Source organism: Melozone crissalis, unplaced genomic scaffold (assembly GCF_028551555.1).
Source record: "Melozone crissalis strain CALT ecotype California unplaced genomic scaffold, PUWL_Pcris_2 ptg000063l_1, whole genome shotgun sequence".
Lineage (NCBI taxonomy): Eukaryota > Metazoa > Chordata > Aves > Passeriformes > Passerellidae > Melozone > Melozone crissalis.
In genome coordinates this window covers 3634032-3655251 of record NW_026535841.1, presented here as the reverse complement: position 1 = coordinate 3655251, position 21220 = coordinate 3634032, and the positions used below count along the sequence as shown (strand labels likewise).

General features: G+C 43.0%; 1 protein-coding gene across 1 annotated transcript; it reads right to left on the bottom strand.

Annotated features, from left to right (window-relative positions):
* Positions 1-57: 57 nt before the first annotated feature.
* On the bottom strand, positions 58-20932 carry LOC128945242 (solute carrier family 2, facilitated glucose transporter member 11-like). Its single transcript, XM_054288941.1, has 21 exons — positions 20591-20932; positions 19653-19813; positions 18643-18767; positions 17599-17728; positions 15726-15874; positions 14153-14340; positions 12918-13028; positions 12440-12541; positions 12021-12096; positions 11561-11688; positions 7034-7132; positions 6305-6465; positions 5735-5859; positions 4885-5014; positions 4156-4304; positions 3607-3794; positions 2534-2644; positions 1916-2017; positions 1542-1617; positions 668-795; positions 58-342 (listed from the first exon to the last, which is right to left on the bottom strand). Exons 1-21 carry the CDS (start codon positions 20684-20686, stop codon positions 136-138), a joined length of 2742 nt encoding a protein of 913 aa, XP_054144916.1. The 5' UTR covers positions 20687-20932; the 3' UTR covers positions 58-135.
* Between the last annotated feature and the right edge of the window lie 288 nt (positions 20933-21220).

Here is a 21220-nt window from a genome sequence, read left to right as displayed (position 1 = left end):
AATCCTGAGCAGAACTTTCTTATAAAGTAAGAAACATAGACACAAATCTTGCTGCTTTAAAGTGACAGCAATGGAGAAAAACTTGAAATACAATTGTGTTATGGCAGAACAGTGGAAATTACTTTTGGTGGTTTATCAGAGCCTGGTGCAAAATGTCTTTTCTTCAGCAGCATACATCTCCACAGGCTGATGATGTTTCCTCTTAAACCTGCAGCTTTTGAATTTCTCTGTGATTTCAGAGGTTGACTTCCCTTTTGTTTCTGGGAGGAACAGGTAGATAAGAACCACTGAAATGACCAGGACAGCAACAAAGATGAGGAAGCAAAAAGGACCAAGAAACATCTGGAGATAAAAAAAAGAACAAGATGAGTGATTTCTTTGGCAACACTTGCACCTATAGATTCTTGAAACTTGTTGATTTGTTCCTGTGAAATAAGGAATAGGCTCATTTTACAGAAACAATATTTATTTATCTTTTCAATCTGTTTCTGGGGCAGAAAGTGGTTTCTGAAGTATTTATATAAATGGTCTCCATATGCCATAGCAACAAGGGATTCACAGTTTTGATCATCTAAAAGCCATTTCATCCCACTCCCTGTCCAGATCAGCCTAGAAATCCAGATTAAACTGACAGAGTCAAAGAGAAGATTTGAATCCAGTTACATACTACAGCAAAGGGGAAAACCATCCCAGTGAAGGTGAGGCCCAGCCAAATGATGATTCCACCAATTACAAAAGCAGAGGCCCTTGCTGACAGGGTGAAGATTTCATTCATGACAGCCACAACAGCTCCAGCTGAGGGGAAAAAACAACATAAAAATTATAGAAACATTGCTGTAATTGACCATTTCCCATAGAAGATACCTCAGCTCTGCTCCTATGGGAATTCTGTTGTGTTTTCAAGACATTCATGGCTGTCAGGCACAACCCTTACAACACATTTGAATTTGGAAGCTTTAGTAACCACTGGTAGTGTTTGGTCAGAGAACTTCCAGAGTAAATCCTGGTCTTAGGTGAGTGAGGTTCTACCAGAGAGCTGCAGTTTGGGTCTGGTGTTACTGATGGAGGTGACTAAGGGTGATATTAAGAGAGGACAAGAAAAGACAGAGCAGTGCTGAGAGGCAGATTGTGCAGGATGTCAGGTGTCAGTCTTTCATAGAGTAGGATTTTATAAGTTGAGAAAACTCTGGAATTTTAGAAAAGCCTCTGCCCTTTAGCAGAGATCAGCCATCTGAACCTGTGTGCACTGAGCAGTACTCACACTGCAAAACAAGTCTTCATTCATCGATTAACAAGAATTTATTTGGTTTGAACCTGTAACCCAGTGAGAGAAAACAGGGTCCTGATTCCTCTGGGTGTGAATGATTTGTTAAAGAAATTGTTTCTTGGGTAATTAATTCATCAAAAATTGAGATCCCTCAATCTCAGTCTCCACTAAGCTGTTGATTTTCAAAGATATGCTCACACATTCTAGTTCTGCTTCTATACATTCATGGTCTGTGCTTATCCCTGTGATCCAAGGCTTTTATTGTAGTGCTCACCTGGTCCCAGTCCATAAGCAATGATGAACAGAAAGATGAGAATGACACTGCAGTACCTCAGCCAGAGGAACTGATCCTAGACAAAGGCAAAGAGAAGGGAGAGAACAAAAATCAATTTTATAGCTGTAACACAGCTGATCCAAGCACAGGAGCACCAATATTTTGCAAAAGCCCATGATGCTGAGCTGTGTGATAGATGCTCTCTAGACCTGCTTATCTTTCCTTACTGAACCAGGAGCTGGTGGTGTCACATCCACAGAGGTGAGTTTGTATTTAGGAGACATTCTGACCTGCTGCTTTGGACATGGAGCAAAGGCTGCTGTCCTGCACAGAGATTGCTGCTGCAGGCCCACTCCTGCAGGACATTTGCTTACACTCAGCAGAAGGCTGGTTTCAAGCAGCACCAGGATCAGAGCCATCAGCAAATAACCCCCACACAGGAGCAGGCGGCGCCCAAAGCGGTCGATGATGGAGCTCTGAGGAACAGAAACAGAAACAAATATTGCCATCACTGCAACATGGCCAAACCCAGCTGTGAGCCATCCAACCAATCAAGCATTACCCTTGAGATCTTTTTACTTCAGAGAACACTAATCTTATTGGTACCAACTTTGTTATTTTATTGAATTCCTTCTACACTCTCTGATACCATGAATTACCATCACTGCCCAGCATTGCAGCTACTTCTTAAACACTGTAATCAATGGAAGCATGGTACAACTGCATTTGAATGTATACTATACACAAATATGGGGAAATGAGTACACATATTTATGTTTGAATGACACTTCAGAAGGGATTTTTATAAGAAATTAAGATCAATGAAGATGGCATGAAACACATGAAAGTTGGGACAAAATTTGCAGTGGATGGTAACAACCACTGTACAGATTTATGCAGCACCACAGAAAAATTGTTTGGTTCCTACAGAGATTTATTTGCTTCAAGGAAGAATACTTTAATTCTTAAAATCCCAGGAAGCTCTGACTTACACAGAATATGATAGAGATGAGTTCAGAGATTGAAACTCCTAGAGATACATATGGGATTATGCTTTCGTGCAGGTTGGCTGTTTCAAAAATTTCTGAGGTGTAAAAGGTGATCTGGGAAATAAAAAAAATAAAGCACAGTTAACAGATGTGATATGTTCTTATCCAGGATCTAGATAAGATTTGTCCTCATTGCAAAACCAGCAATATATTATTGGGCCTTAGTAGAGGTAACATAACTGTTCCAGATGTGAGAAATCAAAAGCTTAATGGCAATCAAGGAAACAGATTTGTAAGGGAAAAGAAAAAAAAGGAGAAAAAAAGTAGTTGAAAGGAGCATATTGCCTGTAAGACATGGGAAAAAGGTGTTGTTTTGGAAAAAAGGAAAAGGAAAGGGACAAGAAAAGAGAAAGAAAAGCAAATCTCAGTCTTAGCACACCAGACATTTTCAAGCAAACAGTTCATTCTGATCTTTTCCAGTTGCTAAACAGAATCTGCTCATCTGCAGCACCCTTGAAGGAATGGGCACCATTTCCCTGCCAGCAGAGTGCAGAGGGAATTCCATTGCTGGCAGCTGGAATGAACCACCTCCAGCACAGGCTGAACCAGGGCTCATGGACAGACCCCCGGACAAGTGAAAACACAGGGGGAATGACTGCCAGCATGGGCTGCACTGGGCTCAGCCAGCTTTACATGGAAACTGCTGAAAGGATGTTCATGGATAAATGTCCTTTCTCAAATGAATGAAACTGGATGGCAGAAGTCAAAGAAAGGTGCTGGGTTTCTGTAGCTTAGGACGCTTGTAACCCTTTCATCCTCAGATTCCTTGGTTGTAGCAGCAGGGGGATGAAGGCTCAGTGCCCTTGCAGGGACTTAGGCTGAGCTGGAGCTCTTGCACTCCCACCTGAGGAGCTCCATGAAAGGTATGAACAACCCTGAGGTGATACCACAGGTGTCAGGCAGCGTGTTCTGCGTGAGGAGGAGTAATGCACACCCAGAGGGAAGGGACAAGTTGGCTTTGGGGTAATTTGGAGAATTCATAGCAGATGCAAGCATGGAAATGGGGCATACTCAACTGCACTGAGGCCACAGAGCTGCAGGCTCAGCAGGAGGAGGAGCATGGTGCACAGCTGTGGGTGCACAGATCCTTCTCTCAGCACCTCCAGGACATTCATGATTTTGGTGCCTTTTGTTATGGCCTTTTCCTTCATCAAGTCATCAAATTCTCTTTGATAATTCCCTTCTCCCCAGAGTTGCTTCATGGCTACAGAAGAGACAGAATGAAGTAGACACCTCCATCATTTGATCCACTCATAATTCTGTGCTTTTCAACTTATAATGACACTAAACATTTGCACTTGAGTTCATGCTTTGATTTATCAGTTACTGAGCAAAGGACTGGAAGGAACATCACTTACTGGAACATGGTGAAACTTCCCTGGAAAATGCTGTAGCAGTTAGGGGCAGATCTTAAATGTCTCTGATGACTCTGCTTGCTCTGGAGGACTTTAATCATGCAATTATCAAGAAATCTGTGGCTGGCTAATAGAAAAGCCAATTCCTGCTGTTAGCTTCACTTTCCCAGGAGTAATTTAACAAATTAAGGATCTAAAGTTTTATTTTACCTTTCAAGCAACCAGCTTTGTCTTCTTTTTGCAGCAAGAGATAGGGTGGGGACTCAGGAAAGAATGGCAAAAAGATCAGCTGAATCAATGCCACCAGCCCAGAGAAGGACAAGAGCACGTTCCACATGTCTTCAGTCCCTAAAAGTTCTCTATGAAAGCATGTTAGAATCTATTTATAGTCCAGTAAAATTGCACTTTATAACTAAATAGGTATTTTATAAATTCTAGGATAGCTAAATAAAATACATACAGTCATTGAAAAGTTCAATTGAAATAGATGATATCTAGATTAGTGACAGCAAATAGACTAATACTTTCTTCTGCAAGACTGACATTTTTCTTAGGCTTTTAATTTATGAAGGTCCAAATATTCCCACAACAGCTCCCTAAATCAACACTGCAACTCTGCATGAGGTTATTGAGAAACTAGCAAAACTTTTAGATCTCACAAGTTTATTAAGAGTATTTACATACAATATTTTCTTATTAACTGCGCCTCCAGAGACTGTCATCCTTTCCCAAGAGAAAGCCTTTCTATCCCCAGGGAATGAACATGGAAACCTCAGGGACTTGTATGGGGTAGATGCCACCTCTTTGACTGTCGTAGTTAAGCAAAATAAAACCCCACCCTTGGTGTAGGTGTGATTCCAGGACTGGGAGAACACCACTTCCCTGCTATATAGAAGAAAAATAAATATAAAACAGACAGAGAAGGAGCAGCACAGGCACCTTAATCCAAGAATTCGTGCTACAGTTTTCCCTAGTGCAAGAAACACCGTGGAGGTCACGTTTATAAATCCACGCAGCTTCTTGGGGGAGATCTCTCCAGCATACTGAACATGGGCATTCATGTGTATTCCTAAAGGGACAAGACAGGAGAGTGCTAAAGCTCTGGAGAGAAAGAGACAGGCTCCCTTTTCAGTTCCCCCTCAGCTCTCTCCCCTCTCTTTTGAACCCCCTCCCATTTATCCAAAAATGCACTTTTTACTTCAATCAGGATGTTTAACTACTCCATCAGCTCTCTCCACAAGAGCTCTTGAAGGCAAAGGACAGCTCAGCTTCCCTTGCCCCACTCTGTTCCAGTCCCCCTGAGTTCCAGCACATTCCTGGGTACTCCCAGCAGGAAGATTTCTGTACCCAACCCAAAGAAGTCCCATTAACATTAAAGTGGGGAGTCCTGTCACGGACATATTTTATGAAAAATCCTTTTGATAGGATTTTTTCTCCTGAGAAGCTGAGAGGCCTCAGGAACAAAATATAAACAATGGTTATCTGCTGCTGTGGAATGCAACAGGTGCATCTGTGATTGGTCCATGTGAGTTTTTTCTACTTGATGACCAATCAGAGGTCCAGCTGTGTCAAGGCTGTGAGCAGTCACAAGATTTTATCATTTCATTCCTTTCCTTTCTTTGCTGGCTTTTTGCTGAAATCTTTTCTCTTTCTTTAGTGCAGTTTTAATATATCATTTTCTTATAATATATATAATAAAGTAAAAAATCAGCCTTCTGAAACATGGAGTCAAGATTTTCATCTCTTCCCTCATGCTGGGACCCCTGCAAACACCACCCCAGAGTCGTACCAGCAGCGATGCCCTCGAGGAAACGCCCAGCCAGGATCATCTCAAAGGCCTTGGCTCTCCTGCTGCAGGCAGTGAGCAGCGCTGCTGTTATCAGCACCACGTCGTTGAAGAGCAGGCTTTTCTTCCTGCAACAGTGAGCAAAACTTGGCTAGGACCCATGATTTACTTTTCTTCCTTGACTTATGTTTGATTCTTCTCTGGATTTACAGACTGAAGCCATGGCCATGTTTAAAGCCATTGCTTACAGGACAACCAAATCTGGTTATTAAAAGGCACCCCTTTGCAGAGGAGAGGAAAGGGAGAAGCTAGATTGTTCTTATGGTGTGAGCAAACCATGAGGCTGAAGGAAACTCCTGCAGGATAAAATGCCAGCAAAACTATGGGAATTGTGTGTCAACAAAAGCTGTGACAAGGGAATCAGAAATTCTTGTCTCTCCAATGCACCCTGGTTTTGTTTTACGTGCTGGGTAAATTCTGAGGCAGCAGGGGGCAGTGAAATTCTGGTATCCCTTCTTTTACTGACTAATACTTAATAGCTTCCCCTGTCACAGCCCTGGGAAATGTACTTACTTCCCAAAAGTTGCAGTGAGGTAGCCACTGCACAGGCAGCCTATCATGCCCCCCATGCAGTACGCAGACACGATGAGGGACCACAGCAGCATCAGGCTCTCCTGAGGCAGCACAGAACCATAGCGCTCCAGCCACGTTTCATTGATAAACTTCTGAATGTACTGGCACAAAAAAGAGATTTTCATTCCACCGAGGCACTAATCATAATGTTCTTCATTATGTTTGCAATTAAAAAAAATTAGATTAATGGTTGTGACTAAAAGCGTGACTATAGGACATTTGTTTGCAAATAAGGATTGATATTTCCTCTCATACAGCCTGATAGGGTACAAGAATTTTTCAAAATTAATGATTCTCTTTAGCGTGTTGAATCCTACCTCTCCTACACCAAAAAATTGGGACCTTATATTCATTATGGTGAAGTGCAAATGTTCTTGTGGCCAGTAATGGATATAAAGAGAAAAGGGCTGAGATTAAGGCTGAATCCATCAGCTATTTTGGTTTTTTTTCTCTCTCTCTTTAGGGAGGTATCTCAAGATGTCGTTTCCACAACATTCTGTGGGGAGTTGTCTTTGGAGCACAGCTCCTTGCAGTCATGCACACTCTGACAGTGACAGTATGGCATTGCAAACAGCTGGCAACAAACTGACATAACAATGCCTAAGAGCTTTTGTAAAGCATCTGCAGAGTGCCAGGCCCAGGGATTTTCTTTTCTCCAGCTTTGCCTACCGGAGAAGTGTAATTGATGACAGACATTTGGAAGCCAGACAGATGAGTTCCACCAATCCCCAGCACCACAAGCATCAGCAACAGCCTCCGGTATTGAACCTGCAGAGGGAAGGGAACACATCCTGAGCTCCTGATACCAGCACACCTTTCACACCATGACATGATTTACACCTTGCATCTTCACACTTCCATGACTAAGAAACCTTTAACATGCAAAAACCCAACTTGAGTTTCACAATAATCAAGCAAAATTAATTTGTTAAATATTAAAATACACATCTGCACATTCTGCTGTGTTCCTCTCCTGACTATTAGCAATCTGAAAAGATACATTCTCTAATTCTGTTAGTTCTGCTAAGCACAGAAAACAAAATTCATAAAAGCCTTGTTGAGATCATTTGTGTTTACCTTTGTACTAGAAAGAAGCTACAGCTTTCTTGAATCCCTTTTTGCTTTCATCTTTGCCTCCTCAGGGACAGTGTTCACCATTTTCCAGAGATGACTCAAGTCTGTCCTCTCAAAACTTTTTTTTCTACATTTCATTTTTATCTACCCTGTATGAAATGACATTTTTAGAGGCCATATCTGAATTACTTCTATTGGAAATGCTGTGTTTCCATGATGTACACTGAATTTCAGAGCATTTCTCACAAGCACAAATGTTTTCAGGCATTTAGTCAGGTCACATTTTAAACCCACGAGTATCCTCAATTGTCCTTGAGAGCACAGAGCAGTAGAGTGGTGGAGTTTTTTCTGGTTTGTGTTTTTCACTGATACTGTGTTCTCTATCTCCTCCCAAATTCTCATCTTTCCTGGTTCTCCAGCTCCTCTTTTAAACATCTCACTGTTTTGCATTTCTAATGTATTTTCTTCAGATGCCATTTAGTCAGTTATTGCTCAACTTGTCCCAAGCTCTGTTGCTCATTTTTATTACAAGAAGGATTCCGTTTGCTGCAATCTTAGACCATGCTGCTGTTAGTGAGCAGGGCTAGAACACAAGAATTTGGATACTCACCAGGTCTGAGAGGAAACCAGCCATTTCCCCTTGAAACGCTGCCTGCTCTGGGAGCCCTTGTCAAGTCTGCCAGATGAGAGAGATGGGCTCCACACTGAGATTGTAAGAGTTGAGGATCGCAGCACAGAAGTTAAATTCTAACTGTGTGGCTTTTAGCAAATTGTGTCCTCCCCTGACACTGGCCAGGGTCTCCTCTTGCTGGTTTAATTATTCTAAGACCCAGATATGACAAGGTGATTACAACATTGGTAAATGTTTTTCCTGCTGGGATTGGGAGCACTGGCCCTTACTCACACTGCTACAACCCCTGAGTGCTCCTGCTGTGTGAGGAGTCAGTGCCACAGCTTCTCTTCCCTCTTCACCTCTCTGAAAAGCAGCTTGGGCGGGGCAGGTTTTCCTCCCCTCCAGTCTACAACTGCCTTTAGAATTGCAGCTCAGCCATAATGCCTCTTCTTGCCTGCTAGAAGAGTTACAATTGCCTGAACAATTTCCCAGATGCAGGAAATGAAGTGTTGGAATATCGGCATTTTGTGTCCTTGCTCACACTCGGTTCTTTACAGAGGCTCAGAGTTTTTCCAGAACCACTCAGAAGTCTCTCTGTAACAGTGGAATTGACCCATTTTGTGCCAGAGCACGATGCCACATCTCAGTGGGCACGGAGCTGATGAGCCTGGAGGAACCAGAGGGAAAAGGAAGATTTTTCTTTGAGCTGAGGATGGAAAGAAGGACACACATGGCAGCTCTGGACCTTCCTGGAGAGGTCTCTAAACACTGTCTGTGACCAGTTTTTAACATCTGGTTGATCAAACAGTCCCTGCAGAGCCCTGTTCCTCCTGTTGTCTGTGTCCCTCTAGAATGCTCCTACTGCTGTCTCATTTTCATCTGGCCTCTCACCATTGTTCAGCGCTGTGCAATGCAAAAAGCAAGACTTAAATGTAGATAGAGGTAAAAAAGTAAGCCTTAAAGGGAAAAAGTAAGCCTTAAATACAGATAGAGGTAAAAAGAAAGCCTGAAATTGAAAAAGCAAGCCTTAAATACAGATAGAGGTAAATTCAAGCCTTAAATACAGGTAGAGGTTTTGTTTCTTTTCCTAAAGAAGAGGACAGGAGGATCCCTCCACCTAGGATTTGAACACTACATGAAATGTGCTTTTTTTCCAGACCCAGCATAGAGCTCACCCACTACCCTGGACTTGGAGGGATTTTGTTTTCAGAAATGTCCTGTGTTGCACTGGTGTGACCCTGGATCCATCCTGGATCCTGGAACTGCAGATTCACAAGTACTTCTTCAACCTTTGTTCCCAATCCATGATAGTTTATGGCAGTGTTAATGATTTACCACATTTCCCCTCTTGTGGACAGCTTTAGTAGCAGGGGAGAAGTAAGGCAGGTTGAACACAATCATGTTGTAGAAAGACATGCATAAGGAAATGTGTTTTTAATGTCTTGTAAGACGATAAAAATTTCCTCATTGGAAAGCAGTAAGTTTGAGAAAGGACCGAACCAAATAAGGACCTTTAAAATAATCAATTATTTAATATTTTCTTTTTAAAACACTTCCAATGTTTCTTTTTTTCCCCCCTGCATTTTTGACCACAAGAAGGAATGCATGCTGGTTATTAAAGTGGCACTGTGCAATCAATGATCTCAAGCCTTGAAACAAGAAACTTTATCCAGTTTTTTTGGTGGTGTGATGATTGTCCTGGGAGGGATGGCTGTGTTGGGAAAGTTCCCTGCTCCTGGCATTAGCTTTTGGCACTGCCACAAATACTGCTGGAGGATGATGTGAAGATAAAACAGCAGGAGAGCCTTAGGGCTGAAAGAAAATGCTGCTCAATATTCAGATCCTTTTGAAAAGTTTATTGTGCAGCATCTGCATCAGTTAGTATTGAAGATGTCATCCCCAGAACAAGACAGACACAGCATTCCTTGAGCCCAACAACACTGCCCCAGAAATGGGGCCTCCTCTGTCCCTGCCTCTTCTTTCAATGAAAATCAATCCAGGCACAATCAGGAGGATGTGTTTCCCTAGTCACTGCTTTTTATTTCCTTATCAGAAAACTGTAAAGTATGAAGAAGACCAAAAAAAGTCATGTCCTATAGCAATGAACACAGATTTTTACCAGGTTTTATAATGAAAATGTGAAGTATTCAGAGACCTGGAAAGAGAACAAACAGTCACACACATGGATTAAATTCCCCCTCCTCTGTCTCCTCAGTACCAGTCACTCTCAGGGCTCAATCCCACTGAAATTCAGTGTTCTCCAGTCACTGCCAATGTAGAAGGAGAATCTGCACTCTGAATTTGCCCACTCATGATTTCCTCTCTGCTTTCTCTGCTCATTGCTTTCTATCAGTGCTGACACAGCCCTGTTTTTCCCAACAGAAGAATCTCCAAGATTGTAAACACGGGGGAACATTGCATATTGATTCTGCCTGCTGCTAGGCAAGGCACTCTTCTTTCACTGGATTAAACAGCTAAACACTTCTTTTCCTGTGAACTGAAGCTTCTTCTCTGGGAAAGTTCATTGGCACTGACTTGTTAATAGGAGCAGACAATTTCAGTGTCAAAGCTCTGTCTTTGCAAGTTTGCTGTACCTCTGGATGTTCCAAAGTCACTTCTGCCAATTGTGGAGTCCTGGTTTTGCCAAGAAAATAGCAGATCCTGTGTTTTCAGTTTATAACTGCAAGCTTGGAGGGACTGACAGAGATCTTATTTTCTCTACAAACTGTGTTTAATTTTTTTCTGCAGAGGAATTATTCAGCTCATATTTCAGGAGCTGGAGAGAATCACCAAGTCCATGCTGCACCCTGCACTGAAGGTGATTTTTTGGTGGATTCTCTCTTACTTAATGAGACTTCTGGGCATTACAGTAATAAAAGAGCAAAAATGAAGTGGAGGGTTTGTCCTTAAAGCCTAGTGACAGTCACCACTGAGCATTGGCTCTGCTCTAGGGCTGCCTGCCCCTTCTTTCCACGGTAGTTCAGGCGGTTGAACTCCTCCTTGACCTGCAGCATGGTCTTCCCTTTGGTCTCTGGCAGCACCAGGAGTACAAAAATAGCCATGGACAGACAGTAGGTCAGGAAAATGATGAAACAGAAATTGCCAAGACCTTCCTATAAGAAAACAAAGAGAAAAAATGTGCTCATAAACATTTATCTTGATTTCTTTCTCTTACGATATAGAGTTTCTGGGTTTGTATTTACTAAAAGAAGTTGGTCAGAGACTTAATTGATATAAATCCTGCTTCAAATGACCTCTGACAGTGTCAGTGCCTCTGTCACTGCATCTGTGCTGCCTGTGTCACTCTAACTTGTGTAGGGTGAGAGGCATTTTGTGGGTTTCCTACACTTCCAGTAAATACCTGGTTAAAAAGGAAGAGGCCATCAGAACTGTGATTAATTCAATTAATTTGGGCTCTGTTGCATGAAGTGTTGATAAGAGAAGCCTCCTCTGGGTTCAAGGGGGGACTAAATTCCTCTGAACTGAAACCAACACCCTGCTTTGCTTACCACAAGGAAAGGGAACACAAGCCCAAGGATGAAGAGCTGGATCCAGTTTACAACACCATTAAAAACATAAGCAGCTGGTCTGTATGACTGAATAAATATTTCTGTGATCAAGGGGCATACGACTCCACCTGAAAAAAATATTGAAGGAAAAAGGAAGCTTAGAAATTTTGCAAGATGCTTTCTTACCTCATACTTCATTTTGCTGCATAAGTTCATGGCTTTAAGTGGCCTGGAAGTGTCTGAAGTGGTGCTTGCTCTTCAGTGAAAAGGCATGTAGGAATGTAATAGAAAATTAATTTTTACTCCTACCATAGTAGGGAGGGAAATACCAATACCTGCACTGGGTCAGAAGTAGGGATTCATGCCTGTGGTGGAACAGCTATGCTGGGATCTCTCCTGAAGGCTCCAGTGAGGAAGGAATGAGTGAATAAATGAAACCATTCCAGTAAAAAATACCAACCTGGCCCAATGCCAAAGCTCATGATGAAAATAAAGACAAGTGCAACAGAGCAGTATGGTACCCAGAAAAAGGAGTCCTGTGGTAGGAAATGAAAAGCAAATAAAATCAGAAATTAAAATGTTATTTATCTAGCTCCATTACAAATGCTCATCACTACTAAGTAATGTCAATATTTAACATAGATCTATTTCCTCTACTTTCAGAAATGTCATGACATAGCCTTGGCAGTGATCTTGGTTGTGTAAAGCTACTGTCTTCAATCCAGCTGTACATGGCTGGGAACAGACCTCCATGAACATGATGGTTAGCCCCAAAAATCATCTACTCACTAAAAAGTGATTTGTGGGGAGGGAAATAGTCCTGAGATCTGTCAGACAATAAAACATGGGCACAGCTCTAGTGCATCAGAGGGGTCTTACCTGCAGTGAGAGCGTGACTGTGAGCAGCCCTAGAGCCAAGGCCATCACAGCATAGTTCTTCCACAGCAGAGTCTTCCTCCCTGCACGCTCGATGAGGAAGCCCTGCAAGCAGGAGGAGATGGGACAGCTCCCAGGGACAGCCTGGGGGCAGCCTGGGAGCTGCTCCACCTCTGCCTTCACTGGGGGCCCTGAGCAGCTCCAGGAGCTGGGACCCCCAAGTCTGGCCCAGAATGAGCTGTGATTTTGACAGAAAGACTCTCAGCTTTTTCCAGAAGCTCAACAGAACTGTCCATGTTTGCAGGGTGTGAGGGGAAGACTTTATCTGATGGGTTCCATGGTTGATTTGTTACAGAAATTTGACTCCTGAAGCTCCATTTACTGCATTTTTTCACTCCTGAAGCTCCATTTACTGTACTTCTAAAGATCAAAATGAGCAATGTATTACAACAGAACAAAATTCAGCTGAAAAGCCACTTACACACAGAACTGTGGAGAGGATCTCAGTGGTCCCAATCCCCAGGGAGACATAATGGGTTTGAGCAGGGGGGATTCCAGCCTTTGTAAAGATGCTGTATGCATAAGAGTAAACCTGGAAAGAATAGAAATTTGTGAAAGCTGTGCACATGTGGCCATGTTTATGATAGCATCTGTCTTTTGGGACAGTGTTGCATGGCTTTGCAAGGGTTCCTCAGGGTGAGATAGACGAGAATCTTGCTTCATGATCAGAAGGCTGGATTTATTAATTTATTATATATAATACATTAAGACTATACTATCAGGAATAGAGAGAAAAGTTCAGAAGCTGCTATCCTAAGAATAGAATAGGAATAGAATCCACAAAGTTCTGTGTCCAGGCAGAAAGCAAGAAAGCTCTCCTGTGCGTGGTCAGTAAATCCAAACACTCACAGAAGACCAATCACAGATGCACCTGTTGCATTCCACAGCAGCAGATAATTATTGTTTACATTCTTCTTCTGGGGCCTCAGCTTCCCAGAAGAGGAAAAATCCCACAGAAAGGATTTTTATGAAAAAATGTCGGTGACAGGACAGAAAATAACTAACCAGACCTTAACAAAATAAAAAATAATCATATCCTAACAGGGTAATCCATAGAAATGCCTTCAGAAGACACTTGCTATAACACAGCTCTAGACTTATCCTAGGTCCCAAACTTCCAGGGGGAAAGATTGTAACAAACAGCACCTATTACAGCGACCTGAGGAGGTCGCTGGGGTGAGAGAGATGGACGAGAATCTTGTTTCTTGATCAAATGGCTGGATTTATTGATATATGATATATAATACATTATAACTATACTAATAGGAATAAAGAGAGAAGTTGCAGAGGCTTGCTAAGCTAAGAATAGAATAGAAAAGAATCTAAAACCAAGAGAATTCTCTGTCCCTGTGTTCCAGAGAGCTTGCCCTGCGATTGGCTCTTAATGGTACACATGGAACATGGACCAATCACAGGTGCATCCTATTGCATTTCACCGCAGCTGATAATCATTGTTTACATTCTCTTTCTGGGGCCTCAGCTTCCCAGAAGATGAACAAATCTGAAAGAAAGGATTTCTATGAAAAAATGTCTGCGACAAGCACCAACAAATCCCTCCTTAGGGCAGTGCTGCCCTCACTGCCAGCCCCTTGCAGAGGCTCCTTTGGCTGAGGAGCCTGGCAGCCCTGCAGGGGCAGAGCAGAGCCCTGCACGTACCACGTTGGCCCCGAGCAGCTGGATGCAGGACACCACGAGGAGCAGGGTGATGAGCTGCCAGCGCACGGCTCTGTCCCGCAGCAGGTCCCACACGCTCTTGGCCTTCTCGCCACCGATGGCTCTCTGCTCTGACATCATGTCGTTGATCTCAGCCATGTGGTCCCCGTCCCCCCAGAGCTGCTTCACGGCTGCAAGGACAGGAGGAGAAGTGACCAAGCTCACCAGCACACACATGAGTCCAGAAGATGATTTCCTGCTTTGCAGAGTAGCTTATTGGAACTTCATGCTCTTTTCTTAAGTGACCTTCCTAGAGATCAGGATACAGGTCCAGATTTACCCATATATCTTAATATGACCTCACCTGTGGCCACACTTCTCTTCACAAAGAAAAGCAAAGCACAACTTCCCAAAGATTTTCTAGGATTCACATTCTCTGAACCTCAGAGAAAGAAAAAACAAGTCTTATCTCATTTACTCCTCCTGTGTTTTAGAACAAGTAGAAGGCATTGTAGAAGACTGTTTATCTAAAGAAAATGGGTAATTATATTCTAGTGTGTTTTAATTCATTAACCAATTAAATCCACATGTGTGTCGAGACTGTCAACTGAAAGTCACGATATTCTGTGCAGTTAAGTACTTGTGCAGCTTCAGTTTAGATGCAATGTAATATAGTGTAATGTAATATAGCATAATATAGTATAATAAAGTAATCAGTTAACCTTCTAATATCCATAGAGTCCTCCTCTAAAGGTCATTTCTCCCTTTGTTGGGGTTGTTTTAATTTTAATTTCTGATACTCACCTTTGGCCAATAGCTGCTGACAGTCTTGCAATGTAAGTCACACTTACACTCTTACCAATCCTTCCCTGAATACCTTCCTGCTAAAGATGCAGTTCTAGTGCAGATTCCAAAACACAGACAAGATAAAATGACTCATACATCTAAAAAATAAGTTTATATTAAGGAGTTCTATGTTTTGATAGTTAAATACCTATTGTATTTGCAGGGAATGTCCCAATGAAGGCAGGAATGATGCATCTGACTTCGTGTTCTCAGAAGACTAATTTATTACTTTATAATATATATTATATTAAAGAATACTGTACTAAACTATACTAAAGAATACAGAAAGGACACTTACTGAATGCTAAAAAGCTAATAATGAAAACTTGTGACTCTTTCCAGAGTCCAGACACAGCTTGGCCCTGCTTGGTCAATGAGACAAAACAACTCAGAGCAGAAACCAATGAAACAATCACCTGTTGGTAAACAACCTCCAAACACATTTTACATGAGCAAAATAGAGGAGAAGCAAATGAGATAAGAATTGTTTTCCTTTTCTCTGAGGCTTCTCAGCCTCCCAGGAGAAAAATCCTGGGCAAAGGGATTTTTCAGAGAACGTGAATGTGACACAAACAGAAGAGACTGACTTTCATTTAAGCTGAAGGTGCTTTCAGAGCCAAAACACCAATACTCTTTTTCCCACCTGGACCTTTCTTCCAGGCTCACCTGGGGCTTTACAGTATTTTCCCTTTTCCCAAAATGAATGCTTTAAGAAGGCCCATTTCCTCACCTTTGATGCATGCCTCCTTGTCCTTTAGGTCAATGAGCAGGTAGCGGGGAGAGTCTGGGAAGAAGGGGAGGGTGAGAAACTGAACAAGGACAGGGACTGCGTTGGCTGCCAGCAGAACGGGCCAGAGAGCCTCCACTCCAAGAACTTCTCTGGAACAAAAGCAGCAGGGTTAGAGAGGCTGAGACACGGTTTGTGCTTGCCATGTGAGCAGAGGCAGAGCCAGGCTCATCCCCAGCCCTGCTGGCCATGTCCCTGTTGGGATTTTTAGCTGGTCAGAGTGACCCTGAGAAAAGTTCCAAAGTCTCTTTTCCCAGCCCAGTGCTCAAGGAAGGAGTCAGGGCTCTTCATTTCTCGGTCTCAAGGTTGTTCATTGTTTCTTATCTATAGAAAATTTTCTCCTGCCCTGCCAAGGTCCGTCCAGCAGGACAGTTCCAGGCACTCTGCCTGCCCCCAGGGCAGTGTTATGTCTTTATACTAAAAACTACGTGTACAATGTTTACAATTCCTTCCCAATACCCATCACCTATGTTAGACAGTGAGCTTCTACTCTAAACCAATCTGTAAGTGCCAACATCACAGCAGAAGATGGAGGCCAAGAAGAAGGAGAAAGGCTGGACACAGCCAGTTCCCTCCATCTTGCCTCCTGAACCCCCATACCAAAACCCCAAAATCTACTTTTCCACCCTGTGATAACTTCACTATTATTCTACCTAAACTGTTGTGGCTTGCTGATCTTCATCTAAGGTTGGTAATTTGCTCCATGGGTCATAATCAAACCCACAGGTGTTTTGGGCTCTGTGCCAGGGTGTCTGAGCCCCCTGGCAGGGGTCCTGGACAGCAGAGGGATGTTCTGGGTTCCCACAGGTCCTGGCAGCTCCTGCTGGGAGTCTCTGGCAGGGAGTGCAGAGGGGCCCTGCCTGCAGCACAGGAGCTGCACAGTGCCGGCTCCTGCTGCTCAGTGCCGGCACAGCAAGGCCACCCGTGTCCTCCCGTGTCCTCCTGTGTCCTCCCTGTGTCCTGAGGGCTCGCAGATGTGAAAAATGCCTATTTTATGATTGGCTTTGCGCAAATATTAAAATGAATGTTATATGTGCTGTGTTAGAAAGTAATGCTGTATTCATTCTCTTAAGTACTGTGTTAAATATAGTTTTAGGTTATAACAAAATGTTAAAATAGAAACTATACTGTGTAGGATACTTTTTTTCTAAAGGAAGGACTCTCACTGAGACAGCAGCCACAGGACACCTGAATCTTTCAGAGAAAGAGAATTTTTTGCTCCATTATCAGGAGAAATGAACTGCTTCCTGCCTCGCTTGGGCAGATGATGCCATCAGGTTTATGAGGAAGAAGTTGATGATGACCAGACAGAATCCTGTGTTTGAATGGAATTTATGCATCATGTATGAGGTGTATGAATATGCAACAGGCTGTTGTTTTTAAGGGTTAATCCTTTGTTAACGTGTGTCCTTTTCCTGGCTTATTTTGCCCAGAAGAGGTACCCAGATGTCCATAACTCTTTGTCTCTATTGTCTCATATTGTCCTAATTCAAATTGTCCAAATTATTATTACTCTAATTGTATTTCTATTTTTAAAACCATTTTATTACTATTAAACATCTAAAATTTTAAAAACAAGTGATTGGCTTTTTTCACACCGGTACCAACAATCCCAACACAAGTGCTGAAGGAAAACCTGCAGGGGCTGATCCCTCTGCTTCTCATCCAAATAGGCTCCATTATATTATTGCAAGATCCGTGAGTTACCAGGCTGGTACTGACTGCCCCAATTAGCAGCCCCTGGGCACAGGTGTACATTGATATATGCATGTATTTTAATAACAGAAGAAACTGAGTATGTTTCAGACTCTCTTACCTCAGTCCCAGAGCAAATCCTACAAATTTTCCAAGAGCAGAGAAGGTGGAAGCTGTTATGGCAATCAGCCCACGGAGCTTCCGTGGGGCACATTCCCCAGCGTACATGATATGGACATTCTGAGTTAAACCTGCAGGGACAAAGGGCTGTTAGGGCCATGCAAACCCTCACAGGTCTGGTGTTTTGGAGGAGACCGCTCAGGACAGTGCCTGTAGGGTTGGCTCTCAGATTCATTTTGATCTGTGCTGAGGTTGTGGCTGCCTGACATGAAGCATGGGCCCCATACCAAGGCCTTGTGCCTTTGCTAAATATTTCACTAAATAATTATGGCCTGTGGGAAATCTGTCCTTCAGCAGGCTGGCCTTCCCTTACATTGTTTCCTACAGCCCCATACACAGACAGGGCTGTGGTTACTCCCTCTAGTCCTAAATTACATTTTTCAGTGGCTGTTCAGATGCTATGTGCCTTATTTTCTGCTTGAAACCACTGAGTTGGCAAATGCTGTGCATTCTATTTGCTCAGTGAATTAATTAATTTTTATCCTCTCAATTTTTTTTTCTGGTTAGTATTATCTTTATCCAACTGCTCAGAGATCAAAAGCACTGGCAGAATGTAACCTTCTGAGGCATCTGGGAATTAGAATTGAAAATTCTAATTGAATTGGCTTGAAAACCATTCCCTTGTCTGTAATGTGGAGGGCAGCATCAGCCACAGCAAAAAGCAATAGGAGCCACAGAGGCCAGTTCTCTTTTGAGTGAGCATGCTTCCCTGAAATATTCTATGTTTTGGCTTTTTTAAAAGTTGGCAGTATCTTTTGTATGGACTGGATGTAAAGATAGAAGAAATAGAAATGGAGATGTCATAGATAACTAATTTAATTATGTTTGTGGTTTCTTATTTAGTTAAAACAGCACTCAGCTATCACGCTGTCTGCAGAATGTAGTAAAAAATCTGTGATCTGTTCACTCAGCCTGGTGAGTCCTTGTGACCATGAGTCACTGCTCTTCCCACTCTTTAGTACCACAGGTAGGAATGGCAATTTACCTCCACAGACTCCAGAAAACAACCTTCCAGCAATGATCATCTCAAAAGATCCACAGAGCCGGCTGAGTCCCATCAGAGCTGCACCCAGCAGAGCAGGGATGTTGGAGAGCAGCATGGCCTTCTTCCTGGAATTCATCCAAATTCATGTGAGCATCAGCACTGCCCTGGCCTCATTCACAGCCTGAAGGAGGGCCATGAGCTGTACCATGGCTACAGACTCAGTGCTGGCTTCTGGGACCAGCGGAAGTAAATGGGAAATGGCAATGGGGAAATGTGACCGTGCTCACAGGGGTCCAAGGATGAGGGAAGAGATGAGGATCTGACTCCATGGTTCAGAAGGCTGATTTATTATTTTATGATATATATTACATTAAAACTATACTAAAAGAATGGAAGAAAGGATTTCATCAGAAGGCTGGCTAAGAATAGAAAAAGAAGGAATGAAACAAGGCTCGTGTGTCAGACCGAGAGTCTGAGCCAGCTGACTGTGATTGGCCATTAATTAGAAGCAACTACATGAGACCAATCACAGATGCACCTGTTGCATTCCACAGCAGCAGATAATCATTGTTTACATTTTGTTCCTGAGGCCTCCCAGCTTCTCAGGAGGAAAAATCCTAAGGAAAGGATTTTTCATAAAAGATGTCTGTAACAGGGAAGCTTGTCACAGACTGATCAGTGAGTTGAAGGTTTTGATGCTCTAGTAGAATCAATATCTACACTGGAGAACAAGCTTTGTGAGTGGTTGTCTCTGAAATTCTCTTTAAAATGTATGTACTTCTTGTATGGCTTCCCTAGACTGGATTTGTTTTGGGCTTTATAAGGCAGAGGGTATGATTTTCCTTGTGATCACTGGCAGATTTTCCATTCTTTTCCTTCACTATACTGGTCTTTAATTGGAAACCCTGGGCTGCTCCCAGTGCCACATTCTAGCAATGTTTCTCCTGAGACACAGTCTATTTTCCTGCAGCAGTGGCTGCAAACAGAAGGGCTGGTATAACTGTGCCTACCTTCCAAACCGAACACACAGGAACCCAGCACAGGAGGAGCCCAGGAGCCCCCCAATGCTGTAGATGGACACAATGAGGGACCACATCAAAGTGACCATCTCTGCACTGGGAGAGGAGCCATATCTCTTCAGCCAGGTCTCATGGATGAAACTCTGGATGTACTTTAAAAGAAGAAAACAAAAACCAATGGACTCAGTCAGCATGTTTTTGCATAATTGCACTGCTTTTTAAATTCTCTTACCTGCTTACATTTCTATAGATAACCTTGGTTGAAATCTTAGCCCCAATGGGAATTTCACCATTACCATCCCTAGAGCTGATGTTTTAGCAACGTGATCCAATGAATATCAGTATTAAATATCAATTGTGAGTTCCAGTAAGGGAATGGTAGGCTGGTCTTCTTTTTCTGTGCTAAACTAAGATTCTTTCTCTCCCTGATCTTTTGCTGTCACCACCTGTCTGTGGTGATAGTATGAGCTCAGTGTCCCTGGTACCACCCAGGATGACAAACACCATCCCCAATTTCCCTTTTCCAGCTGCAGGTAGAGCTGACCTCAGCTCTAGAGCTACAGTTCTTCCCTGCCCTATTTCACCTTACAGCCACTTGGAAATAGTGTGGGTGGTCAAGCACATGGTACAAGGGACTCCCTGAGGGATGGAGAGAGGAGAATGCCCTGGGAGCAATTCCACTCAGCAGGGGGAAAATAGCTGACTTTGTGGATATTATTCACCCTTTCCTTTACCAGTTCTGTCACATGAGACAGAAGTGCAAACCTCATGAAACACAAGAGCAGTAGCAGCTACTATTAGAACTAAGAAACCACGATTCTTTCTAATTTTGAAAGCACAAGTAACAAGTTAGCCACTGCAAATAGAGGCATGGATGCCTGAGAACAGTGAAACCCTGGTAGCTCACTCTTTGAGCTCTCCATGCTTACCTCAGCAGGAGAATTGATAATGGAGACCTGCAATCCATAGTGGAAGGTTCCAGTCATGCCCAGGACAAAAGCCAGGAGAAAAAGGTTGTAGCTCATTTTCTTGCAGGAAATAAAGCCAGCGAACAAACAGGTACAGCTATCCAGACATGCCTCCAAATGTGCTGTATTTTCCTTGGGAGCCCTAACAATGTGAGCAATGCCACACACCTGCCTCCTCTGAGACCAGGAGCAATAGGAAAGCACAGCTACTGAGGCACAGGGCAGTGAGAATGCTGAGCAGAGGCAAAGCTCACAGATGCCTCCCAGAATCCAGTTACACACTTCAGTGCTCCAGCCTTCAGCTTTGCCATCTTAATCTGCACTGTCATACTTGTGGGAGCATAGTGCAATGTGCAAAAGCTTTTTGTGAACAATTCCATCTATTTGTCCTTTCTCCTCCTCCTTTCCTACTTGTTATCTCACCTAAATGAATATTTTGCTCAGTGACTTGGCTGAGACTAGATAAACATGTGGGGATTGAAACTTTCATAGTTTATTCACCTTTTCTTAGAACTCTCTGATAGGAGGTGTAAGAATTTAGGACTGCAATAGATGCACCTCAACCCCTCCCACTGCCACTGCTCCCTCTTA